The sequence below is a fragment of the Opisthocomus hoazin genome, chromosome 5 (genome assembly GCF_030867145.1).
Source record: "Opisthocomus hoazin isolate bOpiHoa1 chromosome 5, bOpiHoa1.hap1, whole genome shotgun sequence".
Taxonomy (NCBI): Eukaryota; Metazoa; Chordata; class Aves; order Opisthocomiformes; family Opisthocomidae; genus Opisthocomus; species Opisthocomus hoazin.
The window spans coordinates 65,000,873-65,027,429 of NC_134418.1; the positions used below are offsets into that span (position 1 = coordinate 65,000,873).

General features: G+C 41.1%; 1 protein-coding gene across 2 annotated transcripts in view; it reads right to left on the reverse strand.

Moving 5' to 3' along the window:
- The window catches only part of SH3D19 (SH3 domain containing 19), an 87,950-nt gene that overhangs the window by 49,344 nt on the left and 12,049 nt on the right, over nt 1-26,557 (reverse strand). For both annotated transcript variants that reach the window (XM_075421554.1, XM_075421555.1), the window contains exon 2: nt 18,189-18,228. In XM_075421554.1, coding sequence (XP_075277669.1) covers nt 18,189-18,228 — 40 coding nt within the window. The remainder of the gene's footprint in view (nt 1-18,188; nt 18,229-26,557) is intronic.

The following is a 26,557-nucleotide window of genomic DNA, read 5'->3' on the forward strand; positions in this document are numbered from 1 at the left end:
TTGGGGCAGATCGCGATTCTGCCCATACCTTACACTGAGCTAACCCCTCCGTGTTCCACAGGCAACAATTTCTGGTCTCTTGTCCTGTCCTGCAAAGAGAGAAGCGCTAAGGTTACTAACATCCTCCTCTGCTCCACAGTTAATGACACATTTTCTCTCGAGCCATCCAAATAGTTACCACAACGAGATCAAATTTAATTCCCCTATTTGACGGGGTAGGAGCTGCAGCAATTACTCTACCGTATGGAGTCCCTGCCTCTTTCCTACCTCCTACTCCTCTCCACAAGGCACAGCAATGAACTGGAGCACACACAAAATCCCCACAAATCCGTGTGTCAAGGAAAAACGAAGATGGAAGAAGTTCAATCTGCGTGGGATCTCTGATCGTGGTCCCAGTGGGACTCCCCGGACAGTTACATGGGAACATCTGAGGGGACAGCGTGACAGCAACCAGCCCCCGGGGCTGGGGAATGTTATCCCCCTACAATGTACATAAGCAAAGTCCAAACTCACATTGCTGGAAGAAAACAGAGCAGCCAGAAGGAAGTTGCAGAACATTAAAGACTCCAGTAAACATCAGCTCCAGCACCACTCCAGCCATACCTAATATGGAATAAGTAACGATGCAAACTGTTCAGCCATCCCCCATTCAATTTACCATGCAGGACTGGACAACTGGTACAACTCCTCTGACATCTTCACATTCATCCTAGATCTCGCTCACTGTTAATTTAAAGCACAAGCTTTGTTTCATTTCCAGCTAAGGCAGGAGCTTCACCCACCAGCCCCTCAAAACGAGGAACTAACCCACTGTTGTTGGGCCCTCTGGGCACCCTAACAAAACCCACTCAAACAGGTGCAGAGGGGATCTGCAAGCTGTTGTACCTACCATGCTGAAAGAAGTTGGGTACTTTAAGTTGGCAGTAATATGGAAAGGGTCCCCCGGGTCACCATTTCTGAAAGATAAAGAACCTGAAGTGGTGTGTTTGAGGATGTTAAACACCTACTCATTCTTCCTGGTAGGCTTTATTCCAGGTTTCAAGGACAGGTTTTCTAATTGTAAACACTTGAGGAAAACGCTTCAAAAGCATATTTTAGGCCTGTGTATTGTGGAAATAAAATTGCCACAAACTAGACTGGGCAAAGAGCTGTAAACTGTCTAGCGGTGTATGTGCACTTACTGTGTATAAACCATGGTCTCTCCCTCATTAGGGACTCTGCTCTGACACTTTTACTTGCACTGAGCAGTGTCTCATCAAACGCAACTTCGGTGTAGCTACAGTATTACTCAAAGGCCCCTTTCCTGCAGGGTGACTCCTGACCCACCACAGCAGCCATGCGAGTATCACTCACCTGAACAGTCCCCACACAGCGGAGGAGAGGAGATACTGTTCAAGTGGAATAAAGCTCAAACGATACAGGCACCTCCAAGCAAGCAGGATTTGTGTGTGCCTGGAGCAGGACAGCATTTAACTCACACGTCACCCAAACAAAGAGGCCAGGAGGTTCGGGGCTACCTTTTCACCCACACGTCTTTTAGCTGTTTCAGGAGCAGCAGTGGCTCCAGCCCAGCCGAGAGCACCTCACGGACACGTTCCCACCAGCTGGCTGATGGCGAGCCAGCTCTGCTCCTGAGCGCAAACCAGGCAGAGGAGTGCTGGGCTCTACCTGCTCCTGAGGAGCACAGGCAGTACTGGCTTGTGACTGCTCCCTCCAGCCTGTGAGCGTACCTGTAGCCATTTAGGGGGGTCTCCCCAGGCTGTCTACAGGCTTCTGCCCCACGGGCTGTGGTACTGCTTGGGATACAAAAGACATCTGAAGTTACTGTCCTTTCTCTGCATCTCTCCGTCACCCACTTCCACCAGTCTCCTATTGGCTTGCATGGGATTCTCAGCAGGAATCGAGCAATCCTCCCAATACCTGCTCCCTCTATCAGTACTGGAACCTTTGGTTTCTTTATCTAAACTGACAGAACAATGAATATTCTACAAGAAAAGTGATTGCACTTCTTTCATACATCACTCTAGACATACACAAAAGTCTGGTGGGGAAAAAAAAGAATGAAAAAGAATGATCACTTGCTCTAAAAAGTGAACATACTGAGGCATCTGCTGCAAAATCTCAGAATTTATCCTTCACATCATGTTATACAATGCTTTTCTTAAGGTATAAGTCCTCAGGTTCACACACCTGTATAAAAGCTTTTTAACATATTTTTAATTGTGATAGTTATTGACCCTGACTTATACGCACACACATACACACAGAGTAAAAAAAGTTTAAACGTTGCTATTTTTAATGTCTTGTGGCTTCCTGGAATGTGAGCCAAGAATTTTTAAACAGCTGATGTTGAAATTACTGTGAGGCAAAACACTAGTTTAATAGAAGGCAACATATATTCCTTTCAGTTACTTTAGAAATCATGCCATCTTCATAACAGCCTGCAGACTACAATGTACCGTTTTTATTAGAAACCCACTAATATTATTTAAAGACATTATTTCAAAGACAAAATGTTTGAAATGCCACCTAAATTATTTCATTGCAAACTGAGTCACAGAAAGATCTTAATAATATTATAGTTAAATTAAGGGTGGTGCAAAAGATCAGATTTACCACCACCCTGATAGCAGGCCAAAGACAGACTTACTGGTTCAACCAAAAAGCTCCCAAAGTTTGGACAGAAGAGTCAGCTGTCCCATCTTCATGATGTGGATGCAGTCGACAGAACTGTATTAATCCTGTGGATTAAGTGAATCTACACCGAAAATGTACTAATCCACAGTGATCAGCCTCTTCAATGCCCCAGCTGCAGAGGAGTCTCAGTCCTCCAACCGATATACGTGTAAATCGGATTACGTGACACACACAGACCCCAGGTGCAGTTTCCCCATTAGTGTAAGAGAAGCAGAGAGTGCACAGCCAGCAGTCCCACCTTGCCCACGCTCACCATTTCCACCAGCTCTCTTGTGTTGGTGCTGACACGGTCACAAGTCTGCTGGGTCAGCCACGTGATTTTGCTGACAACAAACAATCCCATCCCAAACATCTCGATTAGCTTTCGGCCAGACAGGCTGACTGCTCCAGCTGGCTGCAGAGCCACACGAGGACCAGGGTGATGCTGGAGAAGCGGTGGGAGCGGACAGCCGGGGAGGCCAGCGGCCGCCCTTGGGGGAAGCAGCTCAGCCTCTGCTCACAAAAACAAACCTTAAATCCATGACTCTACAGCTAACATGACAGCAAATCACCAAATGCTGGCTATGCCTCGGGTCAGCTGTTCTTCTCACCCCTCAGTATGAGTTGATCCACTCTTTTGTTTTGTTTTTTTTTCCTGTTACTGCTGGTCATCCAGATTGACTCCCTGGGAGATCAGACAAGCACCAGAAAAAAACAGCTGGCAGCAGCCTGGCACCAGAGTGACTGCTCTGTAAAATGACGATGCGCTCTCACGTTCTCTGCTAAATCATGGGGTCTTGTCATGGCCCTGCGGGTACAGGGTGCTAATAAAGATCCAGTCACCAAAGAAATCACATGCTCAATAGTACAGGTCTGGTCATCTAGGAAACCGGATTCACACCTTCTCTGTTGAGTCCAGCCCCAGAAGCAAGTAATCGTCAACCAGAAATTAAGTCCAGTGACAATTCAAGCCTCATCACTATGCTAAGGATGCCTACTGCATCACTTAATGAATGCCGCGACTGCGACTTCCCACTGCCTGGACGAGCGAGGATGTAGGTAAGAAGCAGCTAAATTCCAGCTGCTCAGCTAATTAAAACAGCTCACATTGATCAGCACAGGGAAATCCTTTCAGGAGTTGCTCTCTAGTTTCTTCAACCACTTATTACATATTCATGTGCTTGTCACTGTCATACTTGGGGATCATATTTTAGAAACTTAACCTTCAATTTTAAGGCAGAAGACAGGCAGGAAGTCAAAGCAGATCATGGCAGCAGATGATAACATTTCACACTCCAATTCTCACAGCAAACTAGAAGTCATGAGGTTGCAAGAGCTTCCACACTTTATAACATCCAGCTTAGATCTTGATGCTGAAATAGATTCGCAAAATTTTTGAGAATCTAGGTGGCTTGGCTCACGTGCACCCTGAGTTAAGTCGTTCCTGATTCAGAGCTACAGACAAGCTAGCTAGATTTCCCCTAGCCTTTTCCTTCAGACACCAACCCGAGCTGAACTGCTCCTTGCCCCAAAGATGACTGTATGAAGACGCCCATTCCAGAAAAGCAGATCCTCAGAGCATGATTCAAGTTATTCTCAGTATACTGACTGATTTCAGCTCCCAATGAAATGCATGTTACAAGAACAGAGGGCTCTGCTTATCAAAGAGTTTAGCCTTCTCGTAACAACTAAGAAGATTCTCCTTCTATGCCATCTATCAATGTATTTTTACTCACTGTTGTGATAAGCCTGCTTGTATGTTTTGATTAAAATTAATAAATAGTATTTATGGTTTAATGACAATTTAACCTTGGTAGTAAATATATCTAGCAGTAGACAGCACCTATAGTTTTAATAATAGCATAATAGCAATGTAGCACTGTAAATGTAAATGCAAGTATCACTGAATTGTCACAGTGATAGTGACAGGATATTTGGGCTCAGCCAGCAATATATTCAGACACAAAAGTAAGGGTTAAAAAATTGAAGGGAAGAACCAGCTCTTTCAAATAAAACAGCTATAAACTGCAGCTTCTTTTACCATTAAAGTCTAGTAGCTTCTGCATTTGTAAATGTGGAAAGATTAACAGTGCCCTACTTCTGCAGTTAAATAATACGAAACAAAGCTTGTTTCTGAAGAAAGGTTCTTTGGTTCAATTATTTGCAGTAGCATTTCGGTCAGTAAATCAAAGTCCTCTCCGGCCATTGGCAGAACATTCTGCTTGTTCCATATACCTCTGTACATCAAATAAAACCTGGTGGCTGAATGAGCTCCAGAACCTTTGTAATTGACATCACAGATGAACAAAACCTGGTTTACACATGAAGGACAAGCAGGACAAAGGCATAAAGAAAACCTGTACGTCTGGATCCACAGGATTCAAGATATTTTTACAGGGCTTTAACTATTATAAAGTATGGATATTAGATTCTGTTCAAATAGCCTGTGTACTTCACAGAACACATATGTATATCGTTAAGGTTATTTTTAGAGTTTTTTAAAGAGGGAGAGTGATATGTGAATGTCCTCATATGACTAGAAGCATTAATAATGATTACTAACAAAACAGGTAACACTTTGCTTTACAACCGTGAGTATCTCGAATCCCTACCAAACCAGTTACCTGAAGATCAGCAAAGATTAAAGTATAGGGGATGGGGGGGAAATCACCTAAAGTAATGAAAAGATGGGTGTTTTTCATCTGGCCTTCTGAAAACATAGAGACTGAGAAGCTTAGGAATAGAAACACAACAGCACATGGCTCCAGAGAGGAACAAGCAGGCCCTAAAGCATGTTGGCTACAAGAGCAAGAACCCAGTAGGGCCCAGAGGATGTATGAGCTGGAGGTGAGGAATCGGGAGGAGAATCCTCAGGTGCTTGCAAGCGTTCAGACTTCAGAGCAACCAAACTGAGGGAACAGGTATAGTTGTTTCTTATTTTGCCTAGATCTGTTTCCAGTGTAAAAATAATCGTAAGATACAGGCCCATTTACTTCAACTATTCTGCATCCTTTGTGGAGGATATGTATACATATGAGGAGCGAGTTCCTGGGGAACCTTGAGGCATCTTAAGGCCACCGGCAGACAGATAATTGAGTCTCACTTCCAAGGGACAGTACCAAATAGCTTCTACACTCAGCAGTTAAGATGGTATCTGGATCCTGCCTAGTCAGAGATTAACAGCACACAATTCCAGCTCTGCAATACAAAAGCCAGCCATTTGAGAAGCGTCCAAAATGTAGAATTCAACCTAAGCCACAGAAGTGGGGTTACCAGAAGTGTTTGATGCTGATGTGACCTCAGTGCCAAAAAATCAGCTGAGCACCTTTGAGAATTTCCAAGTGCCACAACGGCCAAGGCTGAGCTCCTTGACAAGTCCCATCCTATAGGACTTCCACGCTCCTTTAGCCTAATTCAACTTCTTTGTAGGCCATCTGGGTCAAGTCAGCAGCGTGACATGTGTTGGAGTTTAAGCTTTAGCTAAGTGAGGAAACAAAAGGAATTTCCTCGTTGTTTTAATTATAGATGTATGTTGAGAGCAAAGACATTTGTTGTGAAGGGACAGTCTATAAGACAGATGTATTAATACATATGCATCAAATATAGCACTTAAAACAACAACAACAAAAAATATCCTTCTACACTGTAAATGTGAACCAGCAGTCAAAAATGTGTCTAAGAATACTACAAGGTATGTATCTCTGTACAAAGAGATATACTGGCTTCAAACTGGTCATTTGTATTTCTAAATAAAATAAATCATTTAACCAGCAGCAGAAACACTCCTTTTCAACCCTCTCATGTTAAAGCCTCACAAAAGTAAAACTATCTTCATGCGTGATCACATCTTGTTCCAATGGACTGCTGACTCACTCAGTTACACCCTACAGTGCATGAGGTCCATGAACTTGTAACAGTGGCCCTTACAGAATGCACAGTGCACACAAATTGTAAAACAAAATCTCACAACCACACCCTTCACCAGACCTGTCTTTCCAGAAAGTGCCCTCTATGCAGCTCAGTCAGAGAAATAGCATGTTTGCCTATACACTCTTCCCTTGCCCTTCCTCCAAAAACACTGAAATGTTTCCTTTTCTTCTGTACCACAGATACTGACAGAGCTTTTGGTTACAAAAATACAGAAAATGATTCGTCAGAAACTCGGACTACATAACAACAAACCATACATTCATACATCTGTTGATCTACAATACTCACCTCTGAGTTTAAATACGGCATTAAACTGCAGTCCTTTTTATTCATTCACAAAGATCCAGCAACTCCGAGATTAAGGTCAACCATTCCCAAAAGATACACATCAAAGATTATTTTTCAAGTCTTGTAATTGTGATTCTACAAGGATGTAGGTAAGGTATAGCACAGAGGTAAAGGTAATATCTTTGTTAGCCCAAGTTGGGGAAAAACAGCCAAGTCTTTACATACTAAAATTCTTTTTCAAGGGTGAAATAGAAGCATCAACCATCAGAGCCAAACAGATTTTTAAAATTACATCTACATCTACAAAATCTGCATTTATCTAACCCACTGCAAAACCCTGATAGGCGGGCACAACACTTCATTTGCTGTAAGAGCACTCAAAATATCTACCTCAACAACCGAACGGCGGCCTTTAACCACTGAGGACACTTGTCCAGTGAAACAGATCTCATCTTTGAGCAAGTCACCGTGCAAACGTACAAGACAGGATGAACTTCCTCCATCCTCAGTCATACACTCTGGCTGCCTTACAACATGTTGGACCTCAAATTACATGCCGAATCAGTACATATTACAGCCTCTAATGGATGGTTATAGCTTGTAAGAAATAATCACTATCATCACCTTTTGCCACTCCACTAAATTTAGCTTCAGAAACAAACACCTGCAGAACAGATTGAACCAGACCTTTCCCGAGCAACAGTCATAAGCAATACCTTGCCAAAACATTTCACAGCCATGGCAATCAGTGCCCCTCCCTAGCCTGTAAGAATCCCCCAAACACATAGCTCTTTCACATGCTCCTCCATCCACTTCAATCAATGCACCATGCACCATCAGGTAAATTATGCAGAGGAGATTAAAGAGCCGCAAAGTATCACATTCAGCTTACTCAGGTGACTGAGGGAACATAAAAAACAGGGACCTGTGGGGTTACCGTTCTCTCATAACACACACTTCATCTCTGATCTCTGACCCTTGATCACAAATCTTTACAAAGACAGGCTTAGAAAATAAATGATTTAAAAAAAAAAAAATCTCCAATGCAGCTTAAAGGCTCTGGATTCAGATAACTTAACAGGTAATTTCTCTAACCTCCACTCTCAGTGATGCCCTTAACTGCAAAGGCAGTAAATTGTTCCTGCCCTTTTTCTCATGTCAGCTAACAATCTCCCTCTCCCCTTGCTAACATGCCTCTTGGCTTCCAAAAGTAATAATGACCTTTTCCTTAAGACTGCCTAATTGATTAATACGATTTATTTAAACCCAGAATAATGGCAATTTAACTTTCTCAAGAAGCAGCAAAACTACAGGGAATGAGAGCTCAGTCTCTTACACTACAGGGCACAGAAAGCACTATATAAAACTAGCAGACACCAAGTTTTACAGAGTCAAAGTGACTTCTCAGCATGCAACATGAGGTTAAGGTGGCAATGCTTGCCACAAAACACTGTGGGTGCTAAGTGTGTCTATGAATTCAAAATTAAAAAAAAAAAAGAAAACCCATCAAGGGCTATTAAATACAAAGCATCACCTCTCTAAGAGGTCCCAAGCCACACAAATCTGGATGCTGACTGAATGCATGGATACTTTCCAATGCACACTCATTTCTTCCTTATCTTCTTCCTTAGGCTTCTACTTCACACATAAGCAAAGACTGAAAAAGAATACTGGAGTAGGGGGACTTTCGGTCTCCTCCACAAAGGCCATTTTCACACTCTTCGTTGTCTTTCAGGATGGAAGAAGGTCACCTGTCTGAAAGCCTTGCCATTTTTTCCAGTTACTTCAGTTGTTCTAATAAGGCAGATCTTCAGAAAAACGGACAAATCTTGGGTTGTTAACTTTTCAAAGATATTTGAAATTCTGATTTTTTTTTTAAACATTAAAATAATCTTGGCAATTTATATTTTACACCCTCCAAGAACGTTAATGATTTTGTTTTAATCACTATTTGAGTACATGTGTATTACACTATGCAAAATACCTGTTTAGCACCTGCAGCAAGGCAGTTACAGCAGTAGAAGCACATTTTATCAATTCAAATACTAACAGACATCATTTAAAAAACCTATAAAAGACAGTATGGGAATAGTAATTAAAGAAAATACAGAGAACTGTGTCATCATTTCAGATTTATCCTAGATGGAAAAAAATAAATGCTGTTACTAACAGAAAGCATTCGTAGTCTGTTCACACTGTAAAATGTTCACTTAACAGAACACATTTCCTTGTCAACAGCCTCAGAAGGAAGAAGATAGATTGGGCAGTAATGCAAACAGTCTTCTGTCCTATACACCAGTAAGGCGTGGCGAGAAAGCCTCTCCTGCAGCTGTCATTACTGTACTTGTCCCTTGATACTGTTCTCTTCCTTCCCAGCTGTCCAACCTTCAGCCACCAGCAGCACTACATGCTTTTAGATATTCATGAACCTAGTATTTCAGAAGGGGCAGTGGAAACAAGGTAATCAAACAACACAATGGTCTTAAAAGCAGTTGCCCAAAAGAAACTGTGTTCTTGGGAGAGGAGGGAAACTTCCTGAACTGGTCCAATCATAAAACAGTATCAGGATTGTTTGACCTAATATTGTATTAATACTAGATGCTGGTGTGTGAGGGATGGGGAAGCAGAAGTCCACATGACACAGAACAAAAGAATTATAATAGTAAAACCAAAGCTATTTCTTTCCACTAAGCATTTATTCCAAGCAAAAATATTGCTTAATACAACATGAGGTCACTGATGTACTTCTTTTGCTTGAACCAGATATTATGTTGTAGATCAAAAGAGAGATTTAACAAAGTAATCATTGTTTGTGGCTGGAACAATATGATTAGCTTTGGACCTTCTCTTTAATTAGAAGTCAACCTTTGCCTCAAGCCTTAGGGGATGGGAATGTCCACTACATCCAGAAGAGTGGACAAACCTCTTGTAACAATTCTCCCGAGGTTAAGATGCGGCTATGCATACTTATAAAGACCATACTTACATGCATATTTTCCACATGTAGGGTTGTGTGGTCTAATTTCAATCCTCTGTAGCAAGGGACCTGCCTGTGACCTGCCTTGGTTGTAGCCTCCAAGACAACAGGCAACATAACTTTTTGTAAAACTGAACCTTAGTTCTCTTCCTGAAGCTGAAGTAAGTGGAAACAGATGCAAAAGCAGCTCATCCTTGTCTACACTAAGGACTAGTACTAGCTTAGTTGAGCCTGTGGTTTATCACATGGTCTAAATTCAAATGGTGATACCTGCACCGGGTAGAATACTGCTTTTGAAACAAGAAATTTTGTAGCACACTCAGAAATGCAATGTCTCACAAATGACAGGATCAGAGCCTGAAGTACAGCTGTGCCAACTGCACAGCAAGCATTAGACAGAAATACAGCAAGAAGGAAGAAACTATCCATGTGACAGGCCTCACTAGGAATATTTTTCCCAGATGATATAGTGAGGATGCAATTGCAACATGCTTTGAAAGAATACCTGATCAAACATTTCCATGTTCAACCTGCCAAATCAGATGCTACTTAAGGTAACCAGTTACCTATACTAGAATGATCTGTAGACACCAAAGAATAACTTACAATGGAATGACAAAGTAGGTGAGCAGTACAGAAAAAGAGAACAACAAAAAAAAAGAAGTAACTCTTAACACACATCAGAGTAAGAGGCCATGGAAACCAACACAATGTAACCACAAACCGAGCTCTCCCACTCACATTCCAGAGGTGAAGGAAAATGTAGATACTGACCTGAGCCTAGACAGAAACCTACACAAAAACTTAGGGAAATAAACCAAAGCTCATGTATCAGCTCCAGCACTCTTAACATATCAATATGAAATTCTTTCAGAGAGAATCAACCTGCTACTACTTCTGAGCTGGAAGTTTACAACCCACTGAGGCTGCCTCCTCAGCCTTGACACATATCCCATAGGCTTCCCTTAGCTCCTCCTTCTTCTCTATTTTCTTCAAGACTATTACAAATACTTTGGAAAGAATTCTCTTCCAGCCCTCTTTCCCATTAGCCAGATGAATTTCATATGCTATTTGTCCTTAAAATATCTTGGGGAGAAAAAAGAATTCTCATAAAGAAGCAGAATGATAACCATGACTGATTAATTAGGCCCATCACATTATTTACAAACAGAGAATTCCACAGTTCTCCACACATCTTCCACCCCCCTCAGAGCAGGGTTAAAAGGCAAAGTCAAATGGTTGTTTGAAAGAGAATTATTGACATTAATTAGAGAAAAAGTGAAATCTTCTCAAAATCACCTTTAAAAGGAAAGCTGTATGATTAAAAAAAACCTGCAATGTGTAATTGTGTGCTTTGTGAAACCACCTTTTCTAGAACTAACGTCCATCATGGTTGTTTACACCCCAGGCAATTCTCCTAAAGCACAAGGACAGTGGCCTTGTGACTCGATGGTCCTCAGTACCTTCTACAGGAGTCTCCTCCAACAGGTGGTGGGACAGTGAAACTTGCTCGTGTATACAAGAGGCCCAAAGAAGCACTGAAATTCTTTCAGTGAAGAAGTGTGAATCTTTTTCTCTTTATTCCTTCAACAACCATCTCATTCTCAGCATTATTTTCCATTATGAATTAGCATAAGCACTGGAGAGCAGCCCAGACAACGGAAGGAGTTGTTCAGGGCACCAAAGCAAATAGTCCTTCAAAATTCCCTTTGCAGAAACCAGGAACAGAGCACTCTTTTATTTAAACAAATCCCTCTTCTCTGTTTAGGAATAAGGAATCTGGAAGGCTAGCTAGGATGCGCCCTTCACAGTAACTCTTTACTGCTATCTGGGAGATGAATAGCCAAAAATCCTCAACACAACAGTGATGAATTGGAGGCATTAAAACAGACACCCACACGATCCCTAATTGCCAGCAACTAAGCTGAACCCATCTGCCATTTATTCCTCTGCTCTGCTAGCGTTTTTCTCATTTACAGGTAAGTATAAACTGAGCAGGGAAAATTAACATTGCAAAGAATAAATTAAACATAATGATTTATTGTGGCAAAAAAGTTGTCAAAGAAATACGCTGCACAAAATTGCTCCAGCTTATTCTGCTCCCGGGAGGAACATCTCTGACGTGCACAGCACGTGCTGCTGACCAGAAACACGATAAACAAAAGAAAGACACATAAGCAGATTCCAGTCTCAAGCTTCACCAGTTTAAAGCCACACTTAACCCGTGGGATTGCACCACGCTCCAAGTGATGGAGCCCAAAATTTAGCTCTCAGAATGAAAAAAATAGAGCCATGTGATCCTATTTTTTAGACACCAATAACAAAAGTCACAACACTGAGCCCCTGCTTCCAGCTCTGCCATTGATTTATTGTGCAGCTTGCAAGAAATCACTGTGCCTCCTCTGCTAAGTCGGCTTCATCTGTAAAGTGGAGACACAGCTATTTTTTTCCCTGAAGTTCAGCCTTCTGACCCAACTAACCACGAGAGTACTAACAGCCCAAAGGAGGGAATGAGACCCTTCCTTCTGGAGTGGCACAGGCTTAGCTCAGCTCAAGGCAATTGTGAAACTGCACCCTGAGGGTTTGTGAAGAAGACTAGATGCTTTTTATCACATCAGCTTCTGACCTACTGGAAGTGCACAAAAGCAGGACATTCCTCTTTTCATAACCTAAAAGTATGGTTAGACTAAGAGTAACCTGCTACTCCCTAGTCTTTAAAATCGTAAAAGCTAACGAATAAGAATGTAACAGTAAAACAAGTGTCATCTCCCAACATTCGTTCTTTCTTCTACACACAATCTTTCTCTTTTCAGATCGAGTGTCAGCAAGGTTGAAAGTCTCAAACTTCAGATGTGTATTACAGCCTGTAACACTGGCTGGATGAGCAAAAGCCTGAAATTTTCCTGTGTGGAACAGCTGTATTGACAAGGTAACGCAGACACCACCAGCGAAAAATACAAGGCTTTCAAAAGACAGCAATGAAAAACTGTATTTGAGGATGCTTGTGGGAATGAATCTGCTCCTTCTGGATATTAAGTAGTCCAGCGTTTGAACTAAAGAACTAGATTTAGACTGGTTCTTTTGATGCTGTCTGCCACAGCATTATCATTTGGGAATTGAGTTAGTAAGAGACAGACACAAGGAGCTTGTAAGTGGGCTGAAAATAAGTGGTCTTGGTCTCTCTCTCCTGGGAGTTGATTTCAAGACTTGGCTAGAAAAAGACATCATTGGCCTCATCTAGTGTTAGCATTTTCTCACCATGAGCAAGATACTTGACTACATGGCCTGCAGAGGTCCCTTCCCACCAACATGCCCACCATTCTGTGATTTCTCAGTACAGAAGCAGCAGTAGCATCAGAAGTCTCTCCATGCTGCGCATTTGACTAAGGCAAAACAGAGACACAGAGCTCTTCAGTAGAGTTACAAAGCACCTCTCACTCTTTTCAATGCCCAGTTCCAACACAGTACCTTGGATTTTAAATTTACCTAAAATACACAAAATCTGCCAAGTGGCCTACAAAATTAGCAGTGAAATTACTCCTGAGGACAAAACAACTCAACTTGTTACGTGCACAAATGTCAGCAGCAATTTGTGAGAGGCTTCAAATTAGAACCCCAGATTTCAGGAGTTACAAGTTAGCAAGATTCCAGCACCAGAAGGAAGGACTCACAATCCCTTCAGATATGCAAAGCTGGAATTATTAAATGACTGACCACAGACTGACCATAACGGTTACAATGTAGAAAATGCTGTTACTGTCTGCTTTCTCAAGACCTCAAAAATCATACTGATTTGTAAAAGCACATCAGTTTAACTATAAAATGACCACAGTTCCACTACATTCTCAGGCCTGTGCCTTCAGACTCCCTTCATGCTCTGTTAAAGGCTTAAGATCTTAATTTTAAAATGCCTTTCAGGCTTTCCAGATGATCTGGGGAAGCACATTCTTAAGGTACAGTCAGACGAATATTGTACTATTTATTTAACACAATTTCACACAGTCAACATTATATAGCAGAGGAAATAGAAATGCAGAGAAGCTTTCACTAATGGAATTCTGCTACATAAAAAAAAAACCAATCGAAAACCACAGTAAGATACAAAATACCATTCATAAAAACGATGGCTTGATTTACCAGATCCTTGCTACAGGGATCTGTAGCCTCTTTGATCAGCCACTTCAAGTGCTTCTTTATAAAGGAACAAAAGCAGGGTTGTGTCTATTTGTATTGTTGACTTGAAGTATTTTAAATAAAAAAGCCCAATTTATTTCAATCAAATGAAGGCAACCAGCTGTAAAAGAACTTTAGCACATTATAATCAGCAGGCAGACTATACACCAGTAAAACCTAGAATCTATACCTTGAAATTAACTAATCATTTTCTTCTCCCTCCCCATTTTGAGGGTAAGCTTTCACAGTAGACTCTTAGATTTTAAAAATCAAAATCTCTTACTTGACTTCAAGTGATCAATAAATTGTTGCAGTGTTTAGCTATCTTCATTTTCTCATCTCCAAGGTCAAGGCAAATACAGTGAATTACATCACACTACAGGACTGTGTTTCAGGATTTTTTGATCTGTAATCCTTACCCCAAAGGAAAAAAAAAAAAAAAAAGCACAATGAAATTGATGCAACTCCTTCTACAAGCTTTACTCATGTTTGGGGATTAAGTGCAAATTTGTAGATGCCTGAAATCTTCTATTCTATTACTATCATATAATTTTTAGTTTGAAAACATTTGTATGCATAAGAATAAAGGGCCCACTTCTTTTGACCTAATTGACCTGTGTTACAGCAGTGCATGACCTGAAGCTAATCGGAGCCAACCGTGTGCAACCTGACAGTAAAACCAAGAAATACAGGTAATTACAGATCACTGCTGCAAGTACAGACGTATTTTTCATACTGTCTGAAATATAACAATTGAAGGATGGTTAGTATTAGGTCATGAAATTAAATGTCTCTTGATAAAAATTCAACATAGCAATAGGTATTATTTGGTTTCAGGGAACATCTGTTTCGATCTTACTAATGTGCTAATATTTAACAAAAAAATCTAGAGCGGTGTATAGAAAATCCACAGGCCCTGTTCTGCTATTCCTCACTTCAGATAAACTCTCCTGCGTGGCAGATGGTTGCTAATTGCCAAAAGAGGCAAAATAAAGTGTATTAATGCACTTTTGTAAGCTTTATCTAGTATCTGCTTCCCTCCTTTTAAACCATTAGCTACGGTCTTTGGTCCATCCACTTCCCAAATTTCTTCCCAGTGTCATGCTAGATCCCAGTATAATCACTTAGAATACCCCACCTTCATGTAACACTTCTCTCATACTAAACATTTGATAGGCTAGTAATGCCATCAGAATATTTGTCAGAGTTCCTGATACCGCTATAAATACGTTTCACCCTGCATTATCTAATTCACATCATCCTATAATAAAAGGAACTACATTAAAGGCCATTTATATACTGTTCTATGTAGAACTGTTTTTATAAGCTTCTCATCGCAAACAAATTATGTCCCAGCTATGCTTTAAAACTGTTGCCATTTCACTGTACATGAGCTCTTCAACCCTAACACTACAAAGACTCAAGCACAAGCTAATCTAGAAATACAGAGACACAGAGACATATGAAAACATGGTGTTGGAAAGCACAAGCTTTAGACCCTTGCAATCACAAGAAATACTGTCACGTGATCTTTTTATTAAGCTGATTGTGTTCCAGACTAAAACTTCACCTTACAGAGCCTAAGGAGGAGTTGGTGGTGGTGGTGTTTGGGCTTTTGTTCATGTCTTCTTATCCCGGCATTCCACATTTGTGATTGGACTGGACAGACTTCTGGGCAAGATCTCACCAGGGCTTTGTATGAAACAAACTTCTACTTCTCTGTCTCTCTCTTGGAAACATCTACACCCACTGTTTCATCTTAGGATATCCATCTTTCTTAAGACTCATTGCATATGTCTTCATCTGGTCAGCTAGCATCCCCATGTGCACCTCCATTATTTATAGTAATTCTAGTGCAGAAATTCTTGCTACTAGACCTTGAGTCCAACCACAAAGACCTGCAGGCTCATTTTTGTTTCACTTTAGATCATGAGAGGGATGGTATTTTGCGCTTTTAAGAGATGCATCCCACAACTTGCAGCTTCAGGAAAAAGTAGACAAGATGCCTTTGAGCCACTGTATTTTCTCGTCATGAGCTGCGCCCAGAGAGGAAAGTGTTGTGAGTGTAGTAGCCCATCATAAAAAGGCATAAGCCATAAAACTGTCCCCAGAGGAACTCAAATAGCTCTGAAATGATCCCCATGTTACAAGAGAAGTGTGCTTTGCACTTTAATTAAGTCTTGCTCACTTCACTATTTAGTTTTCCCTCAGTTCTTACAGCAAGGGGCTCTGGTCTTCACGCAGCTGTAGCTCTTTTCACAGATATGATACGGCTAGACTGGGGATAAGAATCTCACCCAGCAATTTGTCACCACGGGATTATGCTTCCAACCATAATGAGAGATGAACCATAGAGTGCAGCAGTATCAATTAGCTGAGTACGTCACCTAAGTAAGGCAGGCTGCTCCTGCTCTAGCCTAGAAGCAGCACTGAGACATGCACAAAACTACACGCTCCTTCAAACAGTGACTTTTCTTCCTCACAACTCATGCTGGAAAGCGGAACTACGATGACCAGTGAGATTGAGAAGGGGGCAGAGGATACACAGTTAGAAAGTACATGCACTACTGACAGGAATGAAAGACTACTGAAAGCTGCAATTTTCTCAACATTATGAGCAACCTACATTATACTGTTAATTTCTCTGTGCTTTCCACGTGAGAAGTTGGAATCCGTAACCCAGACAATTTAGGGCACTGTTTTATTGTCAGGGCTGGTCCACATTTGAAATTGCAGCTCCCTGGAAAAAATCTGAATTTGTACTTTGTTCTTGATTCCAAATTAGAACTTCTAAAATATACTCCAGAGCAAAAACTTACTGGTGGGAAGGACTGGCCCGAAGAAAGGGGAACAGACTGAAACTGTTTCCACCTTAAAATAAACATTTTGATAAAACTCTATTTTCTTTTAATAATGATTTGGATTTGACATTATTGTAATACAACATGATCTAGTAAAAGTTCAAACATGTAGACTGTAACTGCACCATTTTAAGAAAAAAAGTTGAGTATTTTTATTTATAAAAGGAAATACAGTGATTGATGTTGTAAGTAGATGTAAGTAAGCAAAGACAAAGGCAATAATCCCCTGCAACTTAAACACACTGCTGGAAACAGCTACACTGCTGCTGCGGATATGGGAGGGAAGGGAAAAGCATCTTCTCTTCCATCACATCACACGGCAGATAAACACATCAACTCTGCTGTAAGAGGAGGCTACAGTTCCCTCTGTTGTTCTAGCTTTAAAAGCTATCCCACTGGACTGTAAAAATGTAACAGAAAAAAATCAGACTGTAAAAATCAAATGAAAAGGTCATGTCATGTCAAAAGGCTGGACACCAGGGGCATCCTTTGGAAAAGCTTTTCACAAAGGAGCAGGAGAGCCAGCATTAGCTGGTCTGCTCTATCACTTTACTTCATTAAAATCCCATTATCCACCCCAGAATATGGACAAGATCCTATTCCCTGGTGGAGAATTGAGCGAGAGAGTTTGGAAATAATACAAAAGAGAAGGAGATTTTTTAAAAAATGAGAGGACAAGAAGGTGAACTACAGAATATTCAGAAGCTTAAGGGAAAATGTGGCCTTGCAAATCAATATCTTAGAAGTTCATGGCAATAGCTGATGGAAATTCTAAACAAACACAGAATGTTTGCATATGTGTGTTTTGTTTAATATCCATTTGCTTGCTTCTCTCAGTTTTGAAACCTTAGGTATGATGGGATCAGAGTTAATGGAATAAACAATAAAGTGTTGCTATTCTTGACTGAATCAAGAATTATCTTCCTTGCTACAGAAGCAAACAGTCCAAAGAAGCAAAAGTCGTGAGGTTTCTTGTCTTAAACCACAGTTTCACCAAACAACCCTGTAGGTGATACATAAACAAGCCTTCAGATTTTAAGTGCGCACAATTACCGCATAGTATGCCCTGTTCATTCCTTGGAAAATTTTGCCCATAAGGAATATAAAACGATTACCTTTAACACAAAGTTATTTTGGTATTTCATTACTGTTACCAAAACAGAGAAGTAGAAGAATGGCAGGGTTATTTTTATGGCTAATTTCCTAGTTCATTCCACAAAAGGAAAAAATTAAGGAAAAAAAGGAAAACAAGGGAAGAATAAATACAGAAATATGGTTCTTACCCTGAAGAGCGGCAGTCTGGTTTATTTCTTTCAGAGCGATCTGTGAGAAAGGAGGCATAATATCAGCACAAAAGTTGGATGTTCTTTACCAATACTAGTACAGCAGTTTAAAAGAACTGTGACACTGTATGACTAGCAAAACCAAAAGCTGATTCTGTTCTAAAACTGGTTTTCTGCACTGGACTACTTTGCCTGAGACCAAGTAAAATTACTGCACTTTTAACGTTTGTTAAAACTCCTCTACTCAAAACACAGTTTATTTAATGTTTTGTCTTAATGCTTTGGAAGCTTCCCCTCCCTTTAGCTGAAATGAATAGGACTTTAGTTTAGGGTAAAAATAAGGGAGAGGGAAGAGGAAAAAAGCAAAACCACAGATTACTCAGCGCAAAAAAATCATTCCATGAATCACGGCTGGCAGAGTTCCCTGACAGGATGGGAGAAAAATCAGCAGCTGGTTGCAGCAATATCTGCAAATACACTGAATCCAGTGCAGCCCCATCATTAACTCTTCGACTTCTGGGTGTTCTAGATACTGAATCTTCCTGTGTTTTTAGAAAGGGTTTTGCTTATCCTGTGAGTATTTCAGGTAGCTTATTTGCACTGATGAGAGGGACCTGCTAATCAAAATCCACACAGTACAATCGTATCAACTCAGATAAACTTCTTTCGCTGAACAATTTATCAGTTGCTAAAGACATCTCTAGCCACATTTCTAAAAGGGTGGGGTTTTTATTTTTGACAGCTCTGATGTGCAAATAAAGTACAAAACACTTCTAAGAGTTAAGATTCCCATGCAAGCACTACAAAATAACCACTGTTATTAGAAGTCACAGTTCTATTGTAAGTCCAGAATGTCTCTTGCTGCACGACTTTTGAACTACCTGAAAGAAGCAACTGAACTTTGTGTCCTCCTAAAATACATATATTCTAAAAATTAGAGGTGGTTTTAGTCATTTATTACAGAAAAATCCACTATGCAATTAGAAGGATATTCTTACAGCTGTATACAACCTCCACTAACCATGGTAATTTTGCTTCTGATTCCACCTGTGTGTATTTTAAACAGAAAGCTATTTTTCCTGTTAGCAAACACCTATCTATACAGAATAGGAGTCTTCCTAAAATTTTTCATACTCAGATTGTGATTTTAACCTTAAAGCTCTCAATGTGAAATGAAAATTATTCTCTTAATAGCACCTTTGTTTGCATAGTTTTATCTCGTGTACAGAAGAAATATTTTCCTCTCCAAGTTTTATGTGCTTATTTGATTATGTTTTCATTAAAATGGTAAAAAATTATTGCATGTCAACAGTGCTCAAAGAAGTATCTAATGCGTTTTCCATCCATAGGTGCTCCTATTGAGCTGTCATAGCCAAACAGTGTATAATTTATTGCATTTCTGACTTGCAGCGATCTCCATTTCATCACACCGTGTGCTACTCTGTTAGCTAGAAACAGCATGGTATAGGTCAAACCAGAGTTTCAGCAACAGTTGTTCAAACACAAAGAGAAAGGTTCCTTCCATTCTTACCATTTGTTCATGTAACCACCTTACCTGTGAGCACTGAAAAAAGGCAGGACTTCCTACCGAGATCTCCTTGCCATCTGTTGCTTGTTATCAGTGCTGCCCGTTACGTACACAGCCACAATCTAAGCATACTCAGACAAAACCTTCCCACTTCTAAAAAAATCATGGATAAAACAGTGGGTAGGAAGAAAAGGAGTCAGAGTACATGTAAACAGAGCGTCTGGGAGCTCTTCTGCTCAGTCCCGGTCCAGTTGGCAGATCCACCGCCTGGCCACACCGCTGCAACCTGCTCACTCAGGAAATCAATGCAATTCCCTTTTCCCTTTTGTTTTATTGAGGTGTTGAAACAGGAAATATTACCTTTGCTTTCACACATTCTATTTACTGCTAAACTTACTGAAAGCACATCATCCCCGTGTACACTGGTCTTACTAAAAAGAACAAAGGGGAATGTAATCCTACAAGCATGCAGTCAGCATTTTAAAGTAGAAATAAAACCTGCACCTGTTTAAGGTTACTGCAAACAATCTTTTAAATTTGATTTAGTATCAAGTGTAACAAGAGACTCGGACAGCTGAATGTTTCAATTTAGTACTTAAAATCTGGAGATCTTGATGCTCTTTTAGCATTACGTACAAGTACCAATTCAAGTAATGTCACACAACTCTAGAATATGAAAGCCGAGAAGAAACAGGAATTTTTTTTTTTCTCAATATATACACTCACATGTATGTATGTTACATTTAAACACACACACATGCAGATCCCCTTCCTGCATTCTGCAGGCAAATCCTTGGCTTGCAAAAGTTGGGTCACAAAAGTGCATGCCCACAGCTGATTCTCTTTTACTCTATACAACTGAGAGATCTCTCCGTAATCTTTCTAACAGAAATAAGCAAGAAGACCATATAGATGCAAAGATCTGAAAACCAAATCCTGCACTACAGACTTTCCTCTATATCAAAGACACAAATTGCTATGAAACATTATGGGACATAATGTTTTTCCTCGCACAGTCCAGACTTACAGAGATTTTCTCCACTTCACACCAGCATCTACTCTTTACAAAACCTTTTCTGCCCTTATACAAACACAGCCAGTGCAGGAGAAATATATTATCCTAGTTCAGCAGCAGGATACAGTGCAGTTAGTCAAGGGCCTGGCAGGTGGAGCAGATGAGGTGGAAGAAGTCAGAGACTCCTGGCTCACGCTGGGAAGAGTGGTGCCAAGTTTTAAGCGCTGCAGAAGACTCAAGGACAACATCAGGACACAAAGATCTGCTATTCATACCACAACTGTCTGGCAAATCTAGTGTTTATTTACAAAATTGTGCTGTGTATATTTCATCAATAGCGTAGACACATTATGCATTTTTTTAGCATTAAAAGATTGAGTGGCAGACAGAAATGCCATGTTGCAGTCGCATTCAGAAAGGGTGAGGTTCCTTTAATTTGTGATTCTTTTACCCTTCAGCATGGGAAAATTATCTTCTTTGTTTGCTTTTAACATGATAGAACAGTTTTTCTTTTCAAGGAAAATATAAACATAACCATCAGGAGAAAAATAACTGACTCAACATCAGTTCAGTTGTTCCACAAACTCAGAATAGCTTAAGTTTTTGCCAAAAAGACCACCAAAGCAGAAAACAATAGCTTTTAAGGCATTCACTCTTGTCTCTGGAAGACAAGAAAAGGAAAAAGGCAACTCACACCAAACAGAGCCATTGTTTTTCTCTGTTTATTTTGCAAGCTTCTTCAAAGTATCTTGTTGCTAAGAGTGACTTGAACTGAAAAGTGTGCTCTCACTAGAAAAAAATTTAAGTATAAACAAGAAATGCTGTTGGAAAATAAGTGGAAGGTTAACACACATTCTGCCGCTTCGAACTTGCAAAGCTACTGGGGAACTTCCAGTGCAACCACCTCTGAAGGCGGGGAATTTCCTACTCATAACCCCATCCCACAGCTGGATCTCTTTTAAAAGCTGAACTGGCTGAAGGGAGCAAAGGGGGGCACATACCATTTCTATTTCTGGGAAATACTGTACTTTTAATCTTAATTATGGGTCTTGAATTGAGCAGTCACCGGAAGGGGCAGGACATCCTAACACTTTCCAGGAAGGCTGTAGTGAGAGCAACCAGCTGTTCACATCTCTGTTGGTTTTAGCCCCTGATGGCACAGCAGTGATTTCATAATGCAAAGTAGCATGAGATGCTTGTAACAATATTTTTGTAACAATGGCAAACCTCTAGATAAACCAAGCAATGGGAACAGGAGGCTCTTAAGCAGTGCTGGCAACATCAAAATACAAAATATGCAGAGAAGTCATCTTCTCAGAACAGGCAACTGTTGAAAGAGGCTATACAAGTTGCCCTAATCTGTACGCCTTAATCCTCAGTGAGCATACTTTTGGAAACTTCCAGGCCTTACCAAACCTAGATGCTAAAAGCGATGCAGCAGCTTTACAAGGCATCATGCAGAAACGCAATAGCTCCTACAATTGTTTTAGTAATATGTACCTTCACTCTCACCCAGCTGATCATAGAACACAGTGCAAGAGCCCCAAATTTCCATTTCAAATTGCCCATGTAGATGGGGCTGTCACTCAAACTAAACTGCACGTTTTCTAGGAAAAAGATCTGCATTTGTGCAGCATTTTCAATGCCAGTTGCTTTATCTGCACTGAGATAAACAACAACTGTCACTGGTATTGCCATCTTTTTGTCTTCCGCTCTGTTAAGGTGCATTGTGGCTCACAGCGACTCTTCCTTCTTTTTAGCACTTCTCTCAAGTAAGGAGTCAGAACAAAGCAAATTAATTCCACCACACAGAATCTACTATAAATTTCACTCAATTTTATTAGGAACAGATTTACAACAAACCCCATAAAACTGAACATTTATTTACGTATTTTAGTATCGTAACAGCAGAGTCCCTTATCAGTTGTGTAAAAGGCAGAAGGCTCAAGAAGAGATTCATGAGAAGCCTGGATGAAACTTCTTTTCGTTTATATATAGCTTTCCCTTTACTCCAAAAGGCCACAAAACCAGGACACATTCAAAGTTGATAATTGTAACGGCAGACAGTTTTTATACTTGCTTTAAATTCTACAGTATGCTGCTGAATTCCAGAGCAACGCATTGCGGGCAAAAAAATACATTATCACACACACACACACACACGCACGCACACACACACACACCCACACACACACCACACACCCACCACACACCACACACACACCACACACACACACACCCACACACACCCACACACACCCACACACCCACCACACACCCACCACACACCCACCACACACCACACACACACCACACACACACCACACACACACCACACACACACCACACACACACCACACACACACCACACACACACCCACACACACACACACACACCCACACACACCCACACACACCCACACACACCCACCACACACCCACCACACACCCACCACACACCCACCACACACCCACCACACACCCACCACACACCACACACACACCACACACACACCACACACACACCACACACACACCACACACACACCACACACACACCACACACACACCACACACACACCACACACACACCACACACCACACCCACACCACACCCACACCACACCCACACCACACCCACACACCACCCACACCACACCCACACACCACCCACACCCACCACACCCACACCCACCACACCCACACCCACCACACCCACACCCACCACACCCACACCCACCACACCCACACACCACACCCACACACCACACCCACACACCACACCCACACACCACACCCACACACCACACCCACACACCACACCCACACACCACACCCACACCACACACACACCACACACACACACCACACACACACCACACACACACCACACACACACCACACACACACCACACACACACCACACACACACCACACACACACCACACACACACACCACACACACACACCACACACACACACCACACACGCACACCACACACGCACACGCACCACACACACACCACACACACACACGCACACGCACGCACACGCACACCCACCCACACACCACACACACCACACACACCACACACACCACACACACCACACACACCACACACACCACACACACCACACACACCACACACACCACACACACCACACACACAATCACACACACAATCACACACACAATCACACACAATCACACACACACACAATCACACAATCTCCCCAATGAAATGACACTAGTCTGCCAGTTTTAATACCAAACAGTAACCAAGTCTTGTAAGCACAAAGCATTCCTGCAGGTTTCCATACTTGGAGTAATGCTTTTCTCACCTGCTCTTAAGCATGACTAATATGTGGCTGGAGGCAGACCCCAAGACATACCTAAGAATGCACTGAACCTCTGTGGTTGAGTATTTAACCTTGAAACCTACTGACCACCATAAAGCTTGTAATTATCCAAAGACCATACTCTTTAACTTGCTAAAGAGATAAACAATAAACTATAGTCACCTTAACAGCCTTCGGCGCACTTGTACAATATATAGGTGAAAAAAAGAACTTACTGGACAACGGGAGCCACATTCGCCAGTGCTACATTTGCTGCTGATTTGTCTTTGTGACTCTGAATTTCCACCCTCTCATTCCTGCTCCTATGTTACTCCTGCATTGCAACAGCAAAAATGTGTGTGCATCAGTGTGAACATATGCACCAGCATAAGAGCAGGGCTGATGCAGAAACAAGAGAGAGAGGAAACAGACCATGTAAGCTCTCACCATCTCTCCAAAAGGTCAATGTAGTAAGAACCTAGACCAAACTCAGCACCAGGAACCAGTCTTGTTCTCAGGCCATGATTAATAAACAAAGTATAGAAGCAATCAAACAGACGCAGGATATACATACGTTACCATACTTGCACCTTCTACCACACTTATTTAAGAAGGAAATTTAGGATACAGTTGTCTCTAAAGCTCTTTTCTCAAGAAATGAGCAACTTCTGAAAGTACAAATCCCCACATCTTCACACGGGACATCCCAGCTGATCAGTGCAGTGTAATTCTTATGTACTTCAGGTACAAGCAAACACAGGTACCTGCACCCCGCCAGAATCACAGTGAGACCTACTCAAGACGAATCCTACTACCATTTTTTTTTTTTTTTTTTTTACACTTTCATGAGGAAAATACCAATTGACGCAACTATTTGATAGATTTATAATCACAAAATACCTTCCTCTCTCGGCATTTCAGAAATGCTAAATCTACATTTCAGAAAAACATTTCTCTGATGTTGCCAGCATTGGCCGTAAAAGGAAATTACCTTTCAAGAGCATGGTACAATCTTTTTCTTCCCAAATCAGAGATTCAGCATGCCTGTAGAGGCTCTGCATATTTCCCAGCTAGACAGAGCTCGGTGTTACGGTATGCCTGCCTGCCATAGGGTGCTGACACACAACGCGCAATAGATGCAATACAGTTCAACATGTGTGAACAGACTCGTGGTTCTTACACTGCATTAACAGAGCATCTTATAAACATTCATACACCATATTCAAGATCCAACTGTATTGCATTTTTCTCCTCCTCAGGGGTTTGCCCTGCTTGTGGGCCAGCACATCCAGCAACAAGAGAGCCTCCAGTTTTGCACGCCTGTGCGTAGGTGCGCCTACCTGTCACAACATGCCCCTTACCACACTAATTACGGGCACACTCCATGCCTGGAGACCCAAGATATGCACAGAGAAATACTGCTGTTGAGTGACTAAGATGATCATGACTAAAGGCTTTCTAAAAATAATATTAAAAGTTTTGTACAGGGCATTTGGCTTGTTTGTTTTGGATTTTTTTCTGTTGAATGACTGTTTCCTAAACTTGTGCATTCCTGGCCACAGGCAGGATAATTTGAAGCTATGACTGCAGGGGATATCACTTCCACCATTTAAGAATTTTTTTTGACCTACACAGCACAAAACCATGTGTTGTAGAAACTGCCTTTGTTGTACACATTTGAGACAATCACTTACAATTTTTGAGAAATCACACTCTACCTTATTATTTTCAAAAGTCAGAATCTCCACCTACTATGCTATATAGTAAGAATATTTATTCTAGGATGTAATGCACTTTGCAAATTTCACCCTTCCCACCCTCCCTGCCTACTCAACAATGCTGTCCCACTGGGCAACTAAAAGTTTTCTGAATTTGTTTATCCAAGACAGTATGTTTCTATTGTTGAGATGGCAAAACCTCAACAAATGTCTCCAGTGTAATCTCACGCATTACGCACTTGGAAGTTAAGTCTTGGTTAATGTGGATGAGCCATGGATTCATAACAAAGAGCTGAATAGCAGTTCAGCAGAAGATATTGCCACTTCTGTATCACAAGAAACTAATTCAGCTTTAAAACAAACAAATAAGAAAAATCCTTTTTTGATTATTCCATCCTGTGAAGCCACTGACAGCAACAGAGATGACACTGCTTCTAATTTCTGAATTGGACATCATGGTGAGTGCAAGTAAGTGCACAGGTCTGCATTTTTGGAGGAATTTAGAGACTAGGGGGATGAAATGACATAGAGAGAAAGAAAATTATTTATTAAAGAATTGTAACACACTTCACCATAAAAGCACCTCTACAAAAATAGAGGATATGTACCAGGCAAATAACAGTATTTATTTCTCTTAAGATACCACTGACATAATCAATAGCTTGTTCTTGGAATATTTTGTGGTCCCTTTTCAATATTTACAATGAAAGAATCCCCAACTTGTTTACCCAGTCCACATAAAGAGAATATTCTTAAACCTCAATGATTT